We start from the raw sequence: 19755 nt of genomic DNA, 5'->3' as shown, positions 1-19755 counted from the left end.
AAAAAAAGCAGAACTCTAGTAAAAAACCACCTTCATGCCTTGTTTCCAGGTCAAAGATAGGCTCTTGAATGTATAACAGAAGGGAAGTAATTTCGGGCTAGAAAATGAAAATGTCACGGATTAAAAAGCAACAGTGTTGATAAAAGTGTAAGAAGAATGTAAGAGCATGTCTTTCATTAGCATAATAATTATTAGCATAATACAATAGGAAAATAAAAGCAGCCAAGCTTTTCAGGCACACCAGTTCTTTGTGTGGGAAACAAAATTATGAGTCACTGCCCATTTTTTCCAACCACACTAGCTGATCTTCAATATGAAAATTAATCTGTGATGAAGTCTTTGGATCTTTAATTTGTCTGATCACAAGCTATTGTGCAAATTTGCACAGCCCACCTAGTTTCTGTTCATGGCTGGGCTGCTCCTTGCTATCCTATGGGCTGCACGGTCAGGAGGGGAGAGAGAGCAGATGGGAGAAACCAATAGAGACTGGGAAGGAAGCAGAGAAACAGCTGGGCAGACACATCCAGGGCCCTGCGTGGTGTGGGACAGGAATCTGCTGAGGGGAAGGAAGGGCTGGGCTGGCACAAAGCAGCTTCTAATGGGCACTTGGGAGGCATGGCATGGAAGGTTTGGCAATCCTGTGAGTGACCAAAGTTCAGTGACACAAGAGCAAGGGAAGGCAAAAGGCCCCTCTGTCTCTCCTGAGGATATGGTTGGAAGGAGGGATTGGTTTAGCAAGTGTGGTGTTCTTTACTGCTCTAATTCACAGAATCACAGAATATTGTGCTGGAAGGAACCCATAAGGGCTCATCGAGTCCAGCTCTTGAGTGTATGGCCCATGCGGGGATCACACCCACAACCTTCATGTTCACATCATGCTCTGGCCAGTTGAGCTAAATGGAATTCAAAAGCAATCGGACTGTAACGTATCTTAGAAATAAAAACGTCTTTCAGTGCTGGGTGAGCTTGTTGCAAAGAAAATGTCGGGGCTGTTCACTTTAAAGCTTTACCAACTATCCTGAGCACTTCCTCCGCCACCCACTGCAGGACGCAGCAGACTGTGTCGGCAGGAGGCAATACTGACTTCTCCCATGAGAGGGAGGCCAAGAACCTTCAGTATCCGTGAGTGGAACGAGCTACTTGTTCCTCGATATTAGACAAAACATCTTCCCTCTTTATGACTCTCTGGATCTGCTACTCACCCCAGAGCAGTCCGAGTTTATCTTCACTGTGGCAACCCCATCTGTAAAGAATAGAGGCAGCAGGGATGGGCCCTGCAGCCAAGCTGTGATATTGAGAGTCAGGACATTTCCCAGGAGCCTGTACCAGAGATTTTACTGCACCACAGCCACAGTCACCCATCACAGTGACCCATTTCATAATGGCCCTCATCCTTGTGTCCTGAATGGTCACAGATTGGTTTAGATTGGATCAAAAGTGATTAAAAGACTCTGGGTGGGCAGGTGAAGGGTTTGGGGCCTTTGGTGTGTTCCTGGCTGCAGAACCCTGTCTACAATTCCAACAGAGACATCTGTAGATAAATGGATGGTTGCACAGCTGATATTGCCAAAAGGGTGCTGGGTTTAGTTGCTTTAACTGGTGGGTCAGGACCCAGGAGCAGGATGGGGCTCACTTTCCTGAGAATGGGAGCAGCCCTCTGTTCCCTGGCTGACCAACTCGAGGACACATTTCTGAAGCAAAGGCAAACCCATCCCTGGGATTGCTTTTGCTCAAGGACATGGGCGCACCAGGTGAGTAATGCAGAAGGACAGGGAAACATGATATGTACCTCAAGGAGATTTGATTTTTGGGTGAGAACAGTCTGTAATGTTGAATTTCATATGTAGTATTGGTTGTTGAATGACAATGGCAGTGTATGTCATAGCTACCCTGAACAGCGAGTATGGACTCCTCCAGATACATCAGCCATGGACTAACTGAACTCAACAGACATCTTGGTGGGGATGGCCAGTGACTACTGAAATAATAGCTGTGCTTGTGAAGAGTTATATGAATATATATGTATATAACATAGTTGGGAAGTATCAGATATGGCCATGATGTAAATGGTACAGAATAAGGGGTGGATGATGCCCTGGTTGCAGAGAGAAGGGCACATCAGGAAAAAATGCAGACAAACCACTCTCATGTCCTGGTGTGGCACAATGCTTTAGGAATAAAAGGATAAGTAACAGATGTCACATATGTTGACTTCAGGAAGGTTTTTAACATTGGCTGTCCCGACCCCTTCTTAAGACGATATAAGGGCATGGTGAGTGTAAAACTGGTGAGATCATTGTACCTCAAGTGCTAATTATCAGTGTTTGTCAAAATGGCAGGACACGTTCAGAGGATTTTTGCAGGGTTCCGTTCTGATGCCAGATATTTTTAATTACTTCAGTTAACAGCCTGGATGATTAACACCCATGACCGCCTTATTAAATCCACTAATTACTCCAGGCTGTTGAGGACAGCAAAGACAACGGATTCAGCGCTAGATGGAGAAATGGCCTGCAATCTACAGGGCAATATTCAACAGGTACAACTTCCAGCATTACTTTTATGAGCAGTGAGCAACACAGGTTCAGGTGAGGGAACTGGGTGGATGCAGTTTTCAAAAAAAACCAAAAAACTCACCAACCCAAAAAACACTCCCGCCCCCAAAAAAGAAGAGTCTACAGTGTAATGGAGAGCAAACTGAACACCAGCAATGAAAAAGGCAAACACCATCCTGGAGCATGTGAGCTGTAGGCTCCAAGGCAAGCTGAGATAGTATGCCTAGTTAGGGATGCTGTACTTCAAAAAATGCAGATGGACAGAGGAAAAAATCAAAGGAGGTCAGTGAGGATGCTTGAAGGCACAGGAACCATGGAGAAAGGCTGAAGGAAATGAATTGATGTAACGTGTAGAAGAGAAGGCTGAGGCAAGGACAAGAAGGGAAATATTGCAGTTCATCATTGCACATCATCAAGTGCCCAAGGGGTCATTTTGAAGAAGGCTATGGCCGTAGTGATCAGGGCAGGATATAAAGGATTTGAAATTTTAAAAAACCCCTGAAGTTAGGCTTTTGGATGATGTTAGGATGTGTGCCAGAACAGATTGCTTGGGAATGGCACAATCCCCATCACTGGAGGCCTTTAAGGAAAGGTTTCACAAACATCTCAGAACAGGTATTGCTGATCCTCCTAGATTTGCAGTGAAGGAAAAGTATGGCTTTAGCTAATTGTAAGCAAACACATGTAGGTGGCACACAGCAGAAGTCGAAGTCAGTGTTTGTGCCAGTGTTTGCCAGTAGGCACTGGGTTTCTCCATCAAAGCCTGCAAGGTGCCAACCCTGGACCTGCTCTCAGGGGTTAATGCAGAAGAGAAGGCTTAAGCAAAACAGGGAAGAGAAAGCAAAGATAGGGAACCAGGGAAGAGAATGTTTTTTGCATCAGGACTCAACACAAAGAGTTTGCAATTCCTGGAGGCAGTTCCAGGGTGTGTTCAGGGCTGTATTATCACCTCCAGGGTGACCTGGGCTATGGAGAGCAGGGAAAGTGTCCTCATACTTCTAATGCATGGGATGTCAGCTCTTTACTCAGCCCATCTCCATTCATAAAAGGGGTCAGTCTTGTTTCTACTACAAAGATGAGGACACAAGGCCTCCCGCAGGTGAAGGGACTCCCCTACGACATGCAGCAGGCTGCAGAGGGACCACAGTGAAATTGGGGCAACAATTTCACTGCTCTAATTCCCAGCATGTGCTGCCCCTATGACTAGGAGTGTGGAGGAATGGTCAGAAACCATGTGCTGGCATGAGCAGCAGTGACCAAGAGAAGAAAGAAAATGAAGGGGAGACTGATGGTGGCAGGAAGAGAATGCCCTGGGTGTCCGGGAAAGCAGAGCACGGAGTTGTGCCCTGTGGTCCCGAGGGAGCCGGGTTAGGGTTAGGGTTAGGGTTAGGGTTAGGGTTTGCAAGGGGCTGCCTGTGTGGGAGAAGCCCTAACCTTAGGGCGAAGATGAGAAATGCTCTAAAGCCGCTCGGGCCGGCTGCGGGTCCCCGAGGGGATGCGAGTCAGGCCAGCAGATGTCCGGTCACCGTCGGCCGAGGGGCCGGCGGGGCCGAGCGCGGTGCGGGGTCCCCCGCGGGCGGTGCCCCCCGGCCCGGGGGAGCGGGAGCGGATCCGCAGGACCGCCCGGGGATGCCCCGTCCCCCGCGGGAGGCAGCGCCGCCTCCGCCCCGCCGCAGCGGTGCCGCAGGCGCGGGGCCCCGGCGGGAGGGGGTTTCGCGGCCCCAGCCGGGGGCGGACGGGCGGCGGGGCCGTGTGTCCTGCCCTGCCGGGGAGGGCCCTGCGCAGCGCCGCCGCCGCTGCTCCTGCTCCGCGCACAATGGCGACTCCCAGCCCCAGCGGCGGCTCCGGGGGAGCGGGAGCGGGCCCGGCCCGGGCGCCGCCGGCAGCAGCAGCAGCAGCAGCATGCAGGGTAAGCACCGCCGGCCCGGGCAGCGCCGGGCCGTGCCGGGCCGGAGCCGCCGCAGGTCTCGCCCTGCCCGGGCCGTGGGGACCCCCGGGCGCTGCCGTTCGCGCCCCCGCGCTGGGCCGCGGCTGTGCAGCGGCGCTGCCCGCGGGAATCCCCGGCCCCGGCTCGGCCCGGCCCCGGCGGCCCCGCTCCGGGCCTGCCCCGCTGGCGGCCTGGCCGCGCCCGGCGCGTTCGGCGGGAGGAAGCGCGGCCCTGGCCCTGCTCGCCGGGGCTGCCGGGGCGCAGGGCCTGCCCGCAGCTCGGCCCCGGCCGCCGGGACAAAGGCCGGGCTGGACGCGGCTCCGGCCTCTCCCGGCGGGGGAATGGTTGTGCGGCCGCTCGGGGTGAGCGGTGCAGGCCGCGGCTGCAGCAGCAGCAGCAGCAGCGGCAGCATCCCTGGGGGCGCCGGCCGGAGCGAAGTGCGCTGGGGGCGGCCCGTGGCCGCAGGAGCCCCGCGGTGCGGCCGGGCCGGGGCTGCGGCACTGCCCCGGCCAGCCCGGCCCTCCGCCTCCGCTCTGGGCTTTTCTCGAGACGAACGTCTAAGTGAAATCAGTTCAGCGCGAACTTGCCGTTCAGTTTCATTCAGTTTCGTTCCGTTCCGATGGAAATTTACAGTGCTGCAGCGGGTCGTGTTGGTTTCCACCGGCACTTGTTGATGGTTGAGCAGCCTTGCAAAAAACGGTGAATATTTGTTTTTCAGAAAGGCCTCAGCAAACCCTTTGAGTTTCTCCTTTAAAGTTCGAGCACTGAAATGTACGCTCTGCTTGAAAAAGATTTTAGGCCTTATTAGGCTGAGGTGGCACAGTGCTAGTTTGTTTGTTTGTTTAAATTAAATACAGGGATGGTTATATTAAAGAAGCAGTTTACCCTGTTTTGGGACCAGGAAACAGAAAGGTTGCTCTCTCTGTGACAGAAGTGTGGGTATTGTTGTGAAATAATGTTTTGTCACTGTTATTTGCCATATTCTGTATTGGTGCTGGTATGGACTGTGCTGAGACTGGCGGGGACTTGTTTGGGCAGAGAACTGATGGTTAAACTGAAGAGCTTGGTATATTTGGAGTAAAAAGGTGAATTTTGGCTCCTTGTAGCTTTGCCTGCATGAAGGATTGGGTACCTTTTGGGCCTTGTCAAGCTAGTATTATCCATCTTTCAAAAACCTGAATTCCAGACTTTGTGCATTAAATGCATGGATGAAAAACTTTACCAGGAAATGCCAAAACAGTTGTGATTTAATAAGAACAAGCCTTGTTCTTGTAGTGCAGTTAAAACCCTCAATGTTGCCCACTGTGTTTCCACCTGACCCATTTCTCATTTTTGAGTAGTTCCTCTGAATCACCCGTATCTTCCAAGGCTGAGAGTTGGTTTTGCACCCTGGCACCTGTGATGCCCTGTGAGCTTGTGGTGATGCAGCATCTGCATGCTGTGTCCAGTGGAGGAAGGGCACTTGGTTCTGCTGCAGCTGGTTAAGGTGGCTGTTTAAATATGGATTCAGGACCGTGGGCCGGTGTGATCATGCCCAAGTGCTGGTGGCTTTCCCTGAGGTAACAGGTGAGTGTTCAGATGTCCCAGGAGGAGTTGTGTGTGGGATCCAGGCTGGGCTCTGGAGCAGCAGGTTGCTGTGACTGGGATGGTTCCTGGAACATGCAAGAAGCTGTCCCAGGAGGAGCTGTGCTGCCTCAGCACCTGGGTGGGATGGGAAGGGGCTGGATGTGGCTGCAGGTGGTGTGCAGGCTGCTGGGGCAGCTCTGGCTGCTCTCCAAGATGCACAGTGCCCTTGCCCACAATATGAGTTCCTGCTGATGCCAAGGCAAGCTGAGCAGAACAAAGAAAACCCCACAAAAGTGTCGAGCAGTTGGGAAGCCCAGCTTGTGCTCGTGGTGGGGCTGGGCAGGCACTGGAGTAAGGGAGGTGCAGGAATGCATTGCTGGGTGGGGAGAAGAGTAGGTAGGACTGCATCAGTGTCGATTTAATTGGCTTAAACAGCATGACAAGGTGGAGCAGGGAAGTCATTAAGCTGGAAACAAGTAATTATATTTAAAAAAAAAGTTCTGCTCAGTTCATTTTCAGCCACAAACACGCTGACCTGGCTTGTGCAACTGCTTTTGCGAAGGAGGTGGGAGTGGAAGAGGGTGGAACTCCTGTGCCAAAGGACTGTGACAGTGCTGCCCTGGACAGCAGTCTGTTGCTTTTGGAGACCTTGCCCAGAGGCCATGTGCTTGGGCAAGCTCACCTGAGGTGCGAGTCCTTGCAGGAGGTTTCTGTTTTGGTGTCAAGGCTGGCAGTTTTATAAGGAGTGTCAACTGTCAGGGCATTCATCAGGGCCTGGGGGTAGGGAAGAGTTGTGAGGATGGTGGTACAGAGGAGAAGCCTTCAGAGAAATTGATGCCCATCACATTGATGTCCAGGGCAAGGGCAGCAGATCCAGAAGGTCTCTGCAGGTCACCCAGTTTTGGTTTTAATTCTGTATCCTACAGCATTTTTGATCCACACAGGCTAAAGTCCTCCAGGTGACAATGCAGAAGTGAAAGGACACTGCCCTGTCCTTGTGCTGGGCTCACTGTGCATCCATAGCTCTCAAACGTGGTGATAAAGCAAGGGGTTGCTTCAGGCCTTATTACTATTCACCCTTATTCTGCATGCCCCAGGTTCACTCTCATGTTTTCTCTTGGCTATCTGGATCAGCTGCCCATGCCAAAGGACCTGGAGCTTCATTTCTTCCCAAAGAGTCTCCAGGCCAGTGCAGTTCATGGTGCTGTGTTCAAGGCACAGCTTGGAGACAAAGGAGAGCTGGAATTCTGAGTATTAAAATAGATCCTATTCCATAATATTTTAAATGTCTGTTGCATGCACACTGAATGAAGTTTGTCCAATGCTGGTGACTGGTGGTGTGAAGAGTTGTCGTTCTTACTCATGTGTAATGTTAAAGTTCAGGAACAGTCCTGAGTATTTAGTGTCCTGGATGTTTTGTGGAGGAAACAGATCCTGTGGGATGTAGGATACCTTTGACAGTGATTTAAGGAAAAACCAGCACTCAAATTGTAATTGGAACAATTTTGTGTTTCTTTCATTGCCAAAATTAGTAATAGTCATTACTGCTAACATTACTCAGAAAATGATTATTTGAAGAAAGGTGGTGTGAAATCTAGAAACGTAGTTTATTCCACGGCATAGGGAGAATTTTGATTCTAATTAAAACCTGTGGAGTCACTCATCCTAACTACAGTGCCAAAGAGGAACTGGAACCACTTATACTGATGGTTATGGAATAAGCTCAGCTGCATTGGGCACTCAGGAAGACTGGAAGGAACTGTGACTTCTCCAAATACTCACTCTCACTGCCTGGTGTGCTCTGGTGTCTTTAAAAAGCAAAGCAGAGCTACTGTGTGTGTCTTCTCAGAGTGTACATCACAGCTCAGATGTGTTGGGTGGGAATTCTTGACCTGTTCAACCAGAATTTGGGATTCTCAGTTCCCTTCATGTGTCTGTGGTCCCATTTGCTCCCTCGTTGATGTCTTTGCCCTCTGCATCTGACTCCAGCCATTTTAGCAAAAAATCAGAGGAGGTCTGTCTCTGGTGAGAGAGTCCTTTGTGGGTATGAGGCAAGGAGCCTGGACAGGGAGGTTGTTAAGAGGTGTCTGAGTGCATGAAGAGATGAACTGGAGCCCCTCTCTTACCTTTGGGTGCCATTCGTGACATCAGGGGTTTACTGAAGTTGGGTAAGCAGTTCCTATTTACAAGGAAACTCTGTCCTGTACCTTTTTTCTGGCAGAAAAGAGCTGCTGGGGGGAGGTTTGAGAGGTCAGGAATTGTTCATGTTTGTGATGGACTCTGTCAGTCGCTGTGGTCAGGTGAATTTGGTGTGGGTGTGTGATGTGCACTGTGTCAGTGGAGTAATGATGGCTCCTGCACACAGCACTGACAGAAGCAGAATATTGCTTGAAACTGTCTGTGGGCTCGCTGCAACCAGACAGATCCTCAGTGTGGGAATTCAGTAAGAAATTCCATGGTTCCCATGTCCTCCTCTGTAGCTTGCTGCCTTGGTGAGTGCATGGGGTGACTGGAGCTGCTCCCCTCCCCACTCTTGCCCTCGGTGGAATGATCAAACCATGTGTGTTAGCAGACAGCACTGATGCAGGCTGACTCTGGCAGATTGATGGGTGTATGTCTACTTGGACATATTTGCATTTGTTAAGAGCAATAAAAGTTGTGTGGTGAGCAAATCAGTGTATTTTAGTTCATTTGTGCCTCCAGTTTATTCCTTATATCTGCTTTGTGTTTGAATCTTGGTGTACGCTTGTGTGTGTAGGGTTGTATTGGTATGTGGGCATATGGTTTTGAATTTTGCCTTTCTATTTTGTTTTACTTTTAATCAGCTGATGGTGTTGATATGTCTGTTTTTGTGGTAAAGGGTCAGCCCAAAAGTGCTAGTTAGTCTCCTTAGATGCTGGGAGGTTTTTGCAGTTTTTTTATGCTGATTTGAGGAAGCCAGGAGGTGTGGAAGTCACACTGTTGCCCATCAAAATGAGAGTTATCCTGCAAGAGAAAGATGAGTTTTGTGAGGAAGCAGAAAAAGCCAAAATGTGTGCTTTCCAAACTTCATGTTGTTGAGGAGTCCCTGAAATTAAATTTGTGTCTATACAGTGAAGCATTGCCTTCAGGAATCTTGTGTAACCATATCAAGCTCGGCGTGTATCAAACACACATAAACAGCTTTTTAGCATCATGCAGCTTTGAAGTTGGATGTCTTCTGTTGGATTTAGGTTTGATAAGATTTTGTGTGAAAGAAAATGTGGAAGTCTGCTTCCCGGTGGAGGAAGCAGGATACCTGTTGTAGCCTTTGGAGACTGGAAAGGAAAACTGTGGGAGGTGAAGAAGCTGTGCAGGGTGTTTGTGTAGTGCTCTGCCCTGTGGGTAGGAACTGGCAACAAATATCCATCTCCAGGCTCCACTGAAATGATGTTTGTAAAGAAGGTATAAATATCTCTGAATGGATGTGATGCTTCTGGCATCCTCTTAAAGGCTGGAGGGCACTGATCTGGAGCATCATTGGACAGGTGCTGGTGATGTTCCCTGCTCTCATGTACCTCATTTAAAATGGGCTTCATTGCACTTAAATGCCTCCTCAGATGTGCATGTGTGTCTTGCCCTTCTGCCTTGTGCTCTGACAGCAGCATCCATTCAGGAAGGTGGGGATTGCTGTGCTGCAGCAGCAGCCTGAGGAAAACCTGCCTGATACTGGCAGCTGTGCCTTTTCACTGCGGTTCAGGAAGTATCACCTTGGGATATTGGCTTCTTCATGGATATTCTGGTCAGGATAGATTATTTTTATTATTGTACAGTGTTGTCTGCTGCCTTTGGAGAGATGAACAAATGTTTTGGGGATTCCTTTGATGATCCTGGTCATTTATGGTTGCTGGGCTGTAACATCTCTTCTGCAATGAAGAGTCCCTCTGCTGACACTCATTCAAAAGAATCTTTGTCTTTATTTACCTAAGAGTTAATGCATTTTAAACTGTTTTTATATCAGTTTGGTTGATTGCTGGTTTTGGTTCTGCCTGTGCAGTTCTGCTGCTGCTCCTTTGGCCAATACCTTCAGTAATGTGAATCTTCCACTGTGTTATTCCAGGCTGCTGATGCTCCCTGCAAAGGGCTTTTGTCTCTCTTCTGGGTACTCAGGTTTCTTTTCATGTTGTGGATTTGTTTGATTGCAGAAGGGATGTGTGAGGAATGGGTAGATGACAGCGCAGTGCTTGTTGAGCATGGAAAAATGTCTTTCAAAAAGGTGTGTGACTGTAGCTGGTTTACTTACTGTGCAGCAGTTACTCATGGTAAATCCCTGGAGAGAGACACTTTACCTGTGTTTCTTCAGTTCAGCTCATAGATAAGTTGAATACTGTATCTGCTAGGCTGAGAGTGGAACAGCGCATGTTCATTGTCCCTCTGGTTTGGAGGATGTCTGCAACATGAGTTTGAGGCTCACCCCTTGCAGCTGGCACTGACCTGGCTGTCAAAATATTGAAATACTTGATTATCAAAATCAATGAGAAGGAAAGTGCTCAGTTATCCTGAAGGTGCTGAGGGGTTAAGCCATTGTTCATAAAGTGTGAAATGCAGGGAAAGTGGGTTTCATCTCCTTCTCCTGGGACAGGATTGCAAGAAGGATTTGTGCAGCCTTGGAGCTTTGGTTTTTACTCTTGGTTATGTTAATGTCTGAACAAGACAAAATAATTTTTGCTGTGACTCTGCACCCTGTTTTCAACCCCCACCCACATCTTTGTACTGCTGCTGAGTTGTTGGACAAGTTATCTCAGTTACAAGTCCCTTGCTGAGGTTTGCTAGGTGGATTTATGTAAACTGTGTATGAGATGCTTGGAAAACTGCCACTGCAGGTGACACCTCATGTGACAGCCTGTCACAGGGGTGCTCCTGTGCTACCAGCACTTAACTGACTGCAAGAGCTGCATGGATGGACCTTTTATATACCTTTAACATACACAGCCCATCTGTTTGTTCACCTTGTGGGCATGTCCTATGTTGGACCATGTTTGTCCCCTTGCCTCATGCGTGGTCCCAGTTCAGGACCTGTTTTCCCTCCTTGTCTGAGTGCATTGGCCTTTTTCCTGAGACCCTGAAGCTGAAGGAAAGGATAGACTGCAGGGAGATTTGCAGTAGGAGAAACTTGAACTAACTCCTGGGATTTAATATGGTAAACTCAGAGCACCCAGAGGAGAGCAGGGATGTGTTTTAAACCAAAGTATGTAAAAGAAGACTGATAAACTTTGGCAGCCAAAATACGTTTGGAAATAGTGATAAGGAGAAAAGGGAGAGTTGAAAACTTGCTCTGCCTCAGCTGTGAAGCTTTGTCAGCCTGAACATTTGTGTTTTGGAGCTGGTGTTCTGGATAGTCTGTGGTGCTGACTTTGTTTCTAAACTTTTATTTTATGTTACATTAGTCTGGTTCTTTTGGTCAGCTGCAGTTTTACTGGGTTTGCTTTTGTTTGAGGGGTAGCTTTAGATCTTGAAGCTCTCCATGATGTACATTCTTGGTCTGCTTAGGTGGCCGTTTCTTCAAGATGAGTCCTGCAGTTCATGCAGGTGTAACACGTCTCTGTCTCCTCGTGGTTAGGTGGAAAGGTGCAAATGTGGTTTTTATCAGAGGTCATGGGTTTGTTTAAGCACAGTCGCAGTGGAGCTCTCTGCAGCCCTGTGGGGTGCCTGCTCCATGCCTGCACAGATCCTTTGTGGAGCATGTGAGGTATCATTGGCCTGGATTTGCATCAGGAGTATCATGTGATGCTGCAGAGCATCTTCCAAAATGTGTGACCTTGACACCTCAGGCTGTACCCTTGGCACTGAGATCTCTGCTATTGCTGTTAGTGAGGAAACACAACACAGCACGGTGTTGCCAAGTGTCAGTGCCCATTTCTCTCCTGTTTCTCCTCTCAGGTGAGCTGACCTGTGGTGCACATGGGCGGTACAGTGTTCAGTGGGTATGAGCATCAAGGGAGATGGGAGTATGTGTATTGCACAAATTGTGTATTTCTTAGCTGCTAAATGGAGTTCCTCTTCTGCAAATCAAAGCCTTGGTGTTTGCCCTTTACTGGAGGCAGGGCTAGCCCTCCAGGAAGCAGACAGCTCTGCTGGTCCTGGAGCAAACAGAGTCCAAGCGCCAGGAATTAGTCTGTGTTTTGAATAATTTATCTGGTCTTTCTGAGGTGCTTCGGGAGATGCCCTGTGGCGTAAGGAGGACAGCTGTTGGGAGCAGACAGCTGAGCTGAACGGGAGTTTATCCTTTATCCCTTTTTGTCTAGGCTTTTTTTTTTCTGTGGACCAGAAGGGTTGTGTGGTTTGCTTTGGACCTGATTCTCTGGAAGTGGGTCTCTGAAGTGAATTAGCTATCACTTTGCTTTTGGACCAGAAAGCAAAGTGTTTGTACTTTGAAGAGGTTTGTGGACAGAGATAAAACAGTTTCCTTTAAAAACATATGGCTGTGTTGTTTGACCTGGGAGGGGTTGTGGATTAAGATGAAAGCAGTGCATTTGGAAATCTCTTTGGGGAGCAGCGGGACCATGTCCGAGTTTTCCTGTAGAGACCAGTTCCTCTCCTGAACACTCAGTTCGGGACTTGGCCTCATGCCAGACTCTGGAAACCTCATCCTACCTTTGCTATCCTCTTGTTTTCCCTTGTCCCACTCAGAAACCTGCATGGGCAGAAATTAGGAAGGGGGAGGATGGTCAGGATGGCTTTGTGCAATGCTGGCCAGGAGATGAGATGTTCTTCAAGGTCCTTATTGCCTTGGAGTAGCTGCAACTATTAGCGTGTGGAAAGTGGGCTATTTGCATGTCAGCTTTTAGTGCTGGTTTGCTTTGTGATTTGAGGAAGAGGTCAGCTTTCTGATCTGATCTAGCCCAGCTGTTGTCACTAGGAAGTGTGACACTAAGGTGTAAGTTAGTATGCAAGATTCCACAGAGTTGTGAATGAGCTCAGACTTCTGTTGGAAGAAGAAAGGGATAGATGCAAAGGTTTAGATATGTGCTGTTTTAAGCAGCAGCTTGGCAGTTCTTTCTGCACTGGAGCCACATGTTGTGGAATATCTGAAGAAGCCTGCCGGCATTCTCCTGGAAATGCAAAATCTATTTTAAAATGTATTTCTAATTAATGTATTTCTTTTTGAGAAGAGCTGGAGTAATAGCCTGGAGCTTATGGTTATGCCAGAGTCATAAATAGCCAGATAGGCTTTTTATGGGTTAAGTTTTGCCACTGTGTATCAGTGCTGGATATCTGTGGGTCTAAGAACAAAAATTTACTCTCTGGCCTGTTTCTGTGGTTTCATCCCTGCTGATCCTGCTGATGAGGACTGCAGCTGAGCAGATGGGAGAAGGATCTTGTCAGCAAGTGTGGAAGTGGCAAAGATTGAGACAGGAGTGTGGGGAGCTGGTGTCTGAGGCCCGTGTCTGCCTGTCTGGAGGGTCCTGGCTTCCCCATCAGGGCCATCATTTGGAATCTTCTGTGAGTTGAAGAAATTCCCAGTCTGATTGGTCAGTATGGCTGCTTTTTTCCTGCCCTACAAAAATATGGGAAATGAAGAATGTGTGAATGCACAGTTAATTTCAATGAAGCCCTGCAATGTTTCTAGGTCTGGTAATTTGCTTTAATATAGACAGGCCATAGTCAGGGCTGACTTGAATGGGAGCCTGGAACTGAACTGGCAGCAGGAACACTGCTTCACCATGAGCTGCCAAAAGTCTGAGTGGCACCCTGCCCCATAGCAGGGCACTGTGCTGCTCTCACAGCACCTGGGACACAGTCCAGGAGCCACTTGTCCACTGTGCTGTTTCCACGTAGTAAATAACAGCTTTCTGGGAAGGTTTGTGTAGGGTTTCCCTCCAGAGCTGAGTGGTACTCTGACTTCAGCAGCAGAGCTCTGACTGGCCAGTGTTCTCAGAATAATCCTGTGCTGGCATGTCCTGACTCCTTGAGACCCAAACCAAACACAGATAGTGCTTTGTGACAACATTCTTCAACAGGTTGATGTCCTTGCTGTTGAACAATGCAGAAATGGAGGGTGTAATAATGCTGGGGTCATCACCTTCCTGTCCCTTTAGTATTGTGTTCAAGAGTTTTGGGTTTAGCAGCCAGCACAGGTTGCTCCATGGCAGCTGAGCTGGTGGAAGGGAAGTTTGGGTCATCTTCATCCAATCTGTCAGGAGTTGCTGCTGCTTTACTGCCCAGCAGGAGCACTGACTCGTGCCAGGAGGAAACTGAGTGCTCTTCCAACCTTGATGATTCAATCCCGAGTATTGCAGTTGTTTTAGATGACTGTGGGTTTGATATGACCTGGTCCATGTTAGGACTCAAAGAAATGCAATAACCTTTGGAAATCTCTTTGAAAAGAGAAAAATAATGACATATAGCAACACAGTGGAAGAATTGTGTCTGCACTGCATGGGCACACACATTCTGCTGGGACAGCCAGAGCCCACCTAATGCCCTTATCCCCTGCTAAGGGAACTGGCAAGCTGAATGCCCAGGGATTCCTATGACAAGTTTAATATTCTGTCTCCACTAGTCATCCCTTTCTACCTCATGCATAAGCATATCAGAGTCCTCCTTAAAAACAGTTAGGACTCTTGGCTTTCAGTAGAGGATTTCAGTCATTAGCTGATAATACTCTTCCTGTTGCCACACCTCGGTGATTTCATGGCACCTGTGTAGCTGTTGATCTGGCATCTTCAACATGCATGTGCTGCTCCCCCTGTAATAGCTGTGTCTCAGAGGTGTTTTAGGATGTGATGCTATTCCTGCCCTGGTGTGCCTTGGGCTAGGCAAGGAACCAGTCTCCTCTCACCTTTCCAGCATATGGATGCACTGTTCCCACTGATGGGATGTTATTTATGATATCTTTGGAGTTCACATCGTTGATGGTCTTGTATGGAGCAGAAAACATGGGCAGCAAGGCCAGGTTGATATACCTCAGCTTCCCCCCTTCTCAGATGCCTCTGAGGGCAGCCCCAGGAGCAGAGTGAAGCTGTGCTGGTGCCACGAGCAGAGATGACTCTTGCATCACTGACACGATGTCATGCAGCTCCCACCTTCTCAGTAAAGGCTTGGGAGCCCTGCTGTAGTGCAGAAGTTGAGCATCATAAACCATTGTGGGGAGCATGGGCCAGGCAGGCAGCAGGGCTGGCTCTGCAAAGGTGGAAAACTTCTTTGTGGCGATGGGACATCTTGCAGGAGCCAGGAGGGGACTCCTGGTGCTGTTGTGTGGGACAGTCAGTTTGTCTGCAGGGCTGGTGCACTATGTGGGATAGTCAGTTTATATGCAGGGCTTCCTCCTGGAAGCTTGAAGGGAGAAGGAGTTAATGGGCACAAGGGCAAGGGAAGAAGATAGCTGGATCAGAGTTGGGGCTACTGGCTGGTATTTTTGCAGCAGTCTTCTGTTACCCAGTGAGACCACGGGGATTAGCTGGGCAGACTCTCAGGCTCCTTCCGGACTCAGGGCCCGCCTGCCCTCTGCACACCAGGAGAGCTTTTTTACGCAGACTTTCAAAATCCACTGCACTTGGGGAATTTTTACGGGGAGATTTTATGGTGCTCATTTCTTTAGCAGCGAAATTTTGTGTTTGCTCCTGGTTATTTACCCTAGTAAAAAGGTAAACAGCAAGGTTGCTGCTTCCTGAGAGTGCAGTGGTGCTAAATTCCTCATGCACATTGCTGTAGTGCCTGCATCCCAGAGCCTGCTGGATCACACCTGCCTCTTCCAAATGTTGGTGGCTCAGGTCCTTGTCACTGCTCAGACTGGGAGCTTTGCCATGACCTGCCCCTTATATCAAGCAAGGGATCTGTACCCAGGTCTGTAATGTGGTTATCTCTGTGTGATTGGGAAGAAATTCTTTGCTTGGGAAGAAATTATTCCCTATAAGGGTGATGAAGCCCTGGCACAGGCTGCCCAGAGCAGGTGTGGCTGCCCCTGGATCCCTGGAAATGTCCAAGGCCAGACTGGATGGAGCTTGGAGCAACCTGGGATAGTGAAAGGTGTCCCTGCCATGGCAGGGGTGGAATGGGATGGTCTTCAAAGTTTTCTCACCCAGTTTTGGCATTCTGTGAGTCTGGCTTGGCTGCTGGTGGGGGTGCAGAGGGGGCTGCAGGCAGTGCTGCTTGCCCAGGTTGCTGTTGTACAGGTGAACTGTCATTAGCAGCACCAGGGGAATTTCTCAAAAAGCCACTGTACATATCCTCCCCTACTGTGGGCAGGTGTCTCTGATGAAAGTGTGGAATGCTGTGCTCCAACCAGCTCTGGTCTTTTGCTGTGGTGGCAGTGCTGGAGAGCTGGGCTTCTCTGGGAAATTGCCTGGGCATGAGCAGCTGGACCGTCTGTTTTAAAATATTGTTTAATATGGGCAGATTTGCTGCAAACTTTCAACTTTCTAGAGATAAAACCATGTCTTCAGGCTTAAAGTTTGTTACTTCATATGGCACCTTGGTCTGCTCCTTTCCTGCCAGATGCCAGTGTTTGTCCCCTGGGTCCTGATGATGGGACTGCTCTGTATTCAAAGCAGTGCAGCCTAAAGTTTGATCAAAAAAATACATTTTATTTATTATTTTAGAGTAAATGTTGAAAGATAAAAGGAGATTCTTAATGCTGGTGCTCTCCTTTGAGTGAATGGATGAGAAATGCTCTTTTACTTTAGGTTTTCAGAGAGGCTTCTGTGCAAAAGCACAAAGAGAGAAAGCTATGCCTTTTTCTTAGCATTATCCTTGCTTTTTTATCAATATTGGTACTGAAAATTTGCTTTTTCTTGCAACTAACCAGATATATACCATTCTGCTCCTGAGAGAGCAACTGTTTCTCACATTGCTGGCATAGCAAAAATTAATTAAGGTTTCTTAAAAGGTCACCAATTGTTGAGAGAGATCTGTGCCTTCTGCTTTGCCTGTGACATAAGGGGAGCACTGTTTATTTCACTTTTTGTTTTTTTTTTTAATGTAAATCTGAATTGTAGAAATCTTGTGCCTTTGCATTTCTTTCAATTTACGTAAAGATTTTTTTTTTATTTTTACTCCATATGCAAATTTGTTGCAGCAGTTCTAATATCCGGAGAGATAATTGTTAATGTCTTTTTAAACAGTTGGTGTCTTTGGGTTTTATCTCCGTATTTTGTGACTGCTGTTCAGAGACATTCTTCTGAGATACTGTGTGTAGAAAATCTTTTGTTGTCCATTACTTTTCACAGACTGGTGTTTTTCTGTCTTGGAAGAGCTGAGAAGGAGCTATGCTTCAGTGTTCCAGCCCAGAGTGAGCCCGTGTGTCAGAATGACTCCCCTAGGACAGGGTTGGAAAGCATCTATTTATTTTTAATAGCTTTCTATTAGCTCAGGATCTACAGATATTTAGGAAACTTAATGTTTGAAGCTGAAATTTCAAACCTCTTTTGCAAGCTAGAGCTCTGTGGCAGGAATTGGGTGTTAATTTATTTTTTCAAGTACTCAGTCAGCGCTTAGTAATTGTTGGTGATGAAACTGGTGGCACTTACAGAGGGCAGGAGGGGTCTGGCCTGGACCTGGCACAGGCTGGCACATACCTGTTAAGTGATGGATTCTGCTGTGCCTCCACTTCTTTTCCTCAAGAAGAACATCTTTAATTGGAAGGTGGGGGTTATTTTGTGCTGAGAAGAAAAGGCAGTTGCTGTTCTCTTTGCTGGAAGATCAAAGGGTTTTACTGGAGAGAGATGCTTTGCACATCCTCTGCTTGTTGTGAATGAAAGGAATGTAACACAGGTGTCTGAGTTTCTCTTGTAAGCCATTGAGAAGTGGCAGGATTTGATCCCCAGTGCTCTGCAACCCTTTCATGGGAAAACAGCAGCAAGTCTCAGTTCAGGATAGCAGCCCTGCCTTAGTGAATAATTCAGCAAAACTGTGCTGTCAGGTGAGGCAGAGGTGTGTTGGTGTTCTGCTAACCTAGATTTGGGAGACCTTGACAGTAAGCACTCAGGGCATTAATAAATAAGGGGATAATGAATAATAAGGTGAAATAAGGGGGGAAATATGCAATGGAACTGACTTGCTGCTGGCCTAAAGGCAGCAGCTTTCAGCTTGCAGCCTCTGCTGTGCGCTGGGATGCAGCTCTGCAGGATGCAGTGCTGAGCTTGCCGTGGCTCAGGTCCCTGTCCCATGGCATTCCTTGCCCAGACAGCAGCCCAGGCCATTCTCAATTTCTGTGTGTTGGGCTCCTGCCTGTGCCAGCTCTGCCTTGTCTGTGGGAAGGAGGTAGTTCCTTTCCATTTGTGTTTTTTGCTGACAAGTCTGTATAAAGAAAATGAAAGGGTCAGGGACTCTTCTCTTTTTTGAAATCTATTTCCCAGACTTTGATGTGAAGGTCCTTTCCCAATGTAATTTCATTTAATTTCACAGCAAGATCCCAGTCCTATGGTCAGGGCCTGTTAATAGTGCTGCAAGATAAACATGAAGTATAAAAAGCACTCTTTTTTTCAGTTATAAAAACTGTAGCAATAAAAAGGCAGCAGGAGTTCCCCTGCTGTGGAAATAAAGGGTTTGTGTGTCCTTAGGGGGAGCAGAACCCTTTGAGCTGGGTGGTGGAAGGAGAGCAGAGCTCTCTACAGCAGTTTCAACTCCTGACTGTGATCCATGTGCTGGAGCCAAACTCTGCAGAGGCTTGGGTTTGTCCTGGCTGGGAACACTGGGGTTTTACTCATCTGGAACCACACAGAAAAGGAAAACCACAAAACCCTCAGCTTCCTGCTCTGCAGGTAACGTGATTGAGCTTCTCATTTCTCTGCTTTCACTTTCTGCAGTGTTTGCTTGCATCAGGAACGGCTATATTAAGGTCTTCATTTAAAATATGATTTGTATTTTTAGATCTGTTCTCTCTTCACAGATAGGATGCAAGGTATTTGTCTAGAGCTGCATCAGCTGATGTTCCAAAGCCAGTCTGTTGTTCATTGCTGCAGAAGTGTCTTGCTGCACATCCCTTGGCTGTTGGTTTGGAGTCAGACCTGTTGTGTCCATCTGTGCAGTTCTTCCTTCAGGAAGAAGTTTCATTGTTGTCACACTTCAGTATTATGTTCACTAGCAAGAAAGTGAAGATTTCTGCCACCTAAGTAAATGCCCACAGCACTGTTGAGAGCAGCCAGCTGTTGGAGGCAGCTCTGTCAATCTGCCAAGCTCCTGAAGGCAGCAGCCCTGTGCCCAAATCCCTGACTGACTTCAGCCTTCAGTGGAGCCCTGCAAGGGCTTTGGTACCTGCTGCCTTCACTCCTTCCAGCACAGCAGCAGCTCGTTGCTGCCATTCCGTGTCTTTTGTCACTTGAATGGCAATGTTGGGCAAGAGTGCCATCACTGTGTGTCTTTCTGAAGAGGGTTTGATGCTGCCAAGCTGTTATAGCTGAAAATTCTGTTGGAAACATCAGTCATTAGACAATGCCTGACGTGTCTCAGCACTGGGAATCAGGGGTTCCTTCCTCTGCTTGTCCTGCTGCAGGGGATTGCTAATTTGTACTGAATGCTTCACAAGACATTTTTATGAGCACACAAGATTTTTTTTTGCCTCTGGAGCATTTATGATTCTTTGATTGTGTCACTGTAGGATTCAGTCTGGGTCCAAGGTGTTTTTTGGAGCCAGTGGGATGCAGGCTGTGATTTGTGTTACCATTTTGCTGGCCTAAGGTATCTAGAGGGATGATGGAAACATGCTTGTTGCTTTATCCAAAGAAATTAAATCCTTTCCATTGACCTTTA

General features: G+C 48.0%; 1 protein-coding gene across 2 annotated transcripts in view; it reads left to right on the top strand.

Annotated features, from left to right (window-relative positions):
- The first annotated feature begins 4286 nt into the window (after nt 1-4286).
- MAP2K4 (mitogen-activated protein kinase kinase 4) overlaps nt 4287-19755 on the top strand; it is a 59211-nt gene continuing 43742 nt past the window's right edge. For both annotated transcript variants that reach the window (XM_030961938.1, XM_030961937.1), the window contains exon 1: nt 4287-4464. In XM_030961938.1, the coding sequence (XP_030817798.1) occupies nt 4458-4464 (7 nt within the window). In that variant the 5' untranslated portion in view covers nt 4287-4457. The remainder of the gene's footprint in view (nt 4465-19755) is intronic.

The sequence above is a fragment of the Camarhynchus parvulus genome, chromosome 18 (genome assembly GCF_901933205.1).
Source record: "Camarhynchus parvulus chromosome 18, STF_HiC, whole genome shotgun sequence".
Taxonomy (NCBI): Eukaryota; Metazoa; Chordata; class Aves; order Passeriformes; family Thraupidae; genus Camarhynchus; species Camarhynchus parvulus.
This window is presented reverse-complemented; position numbering and strand designations above follow the sequence as displayed.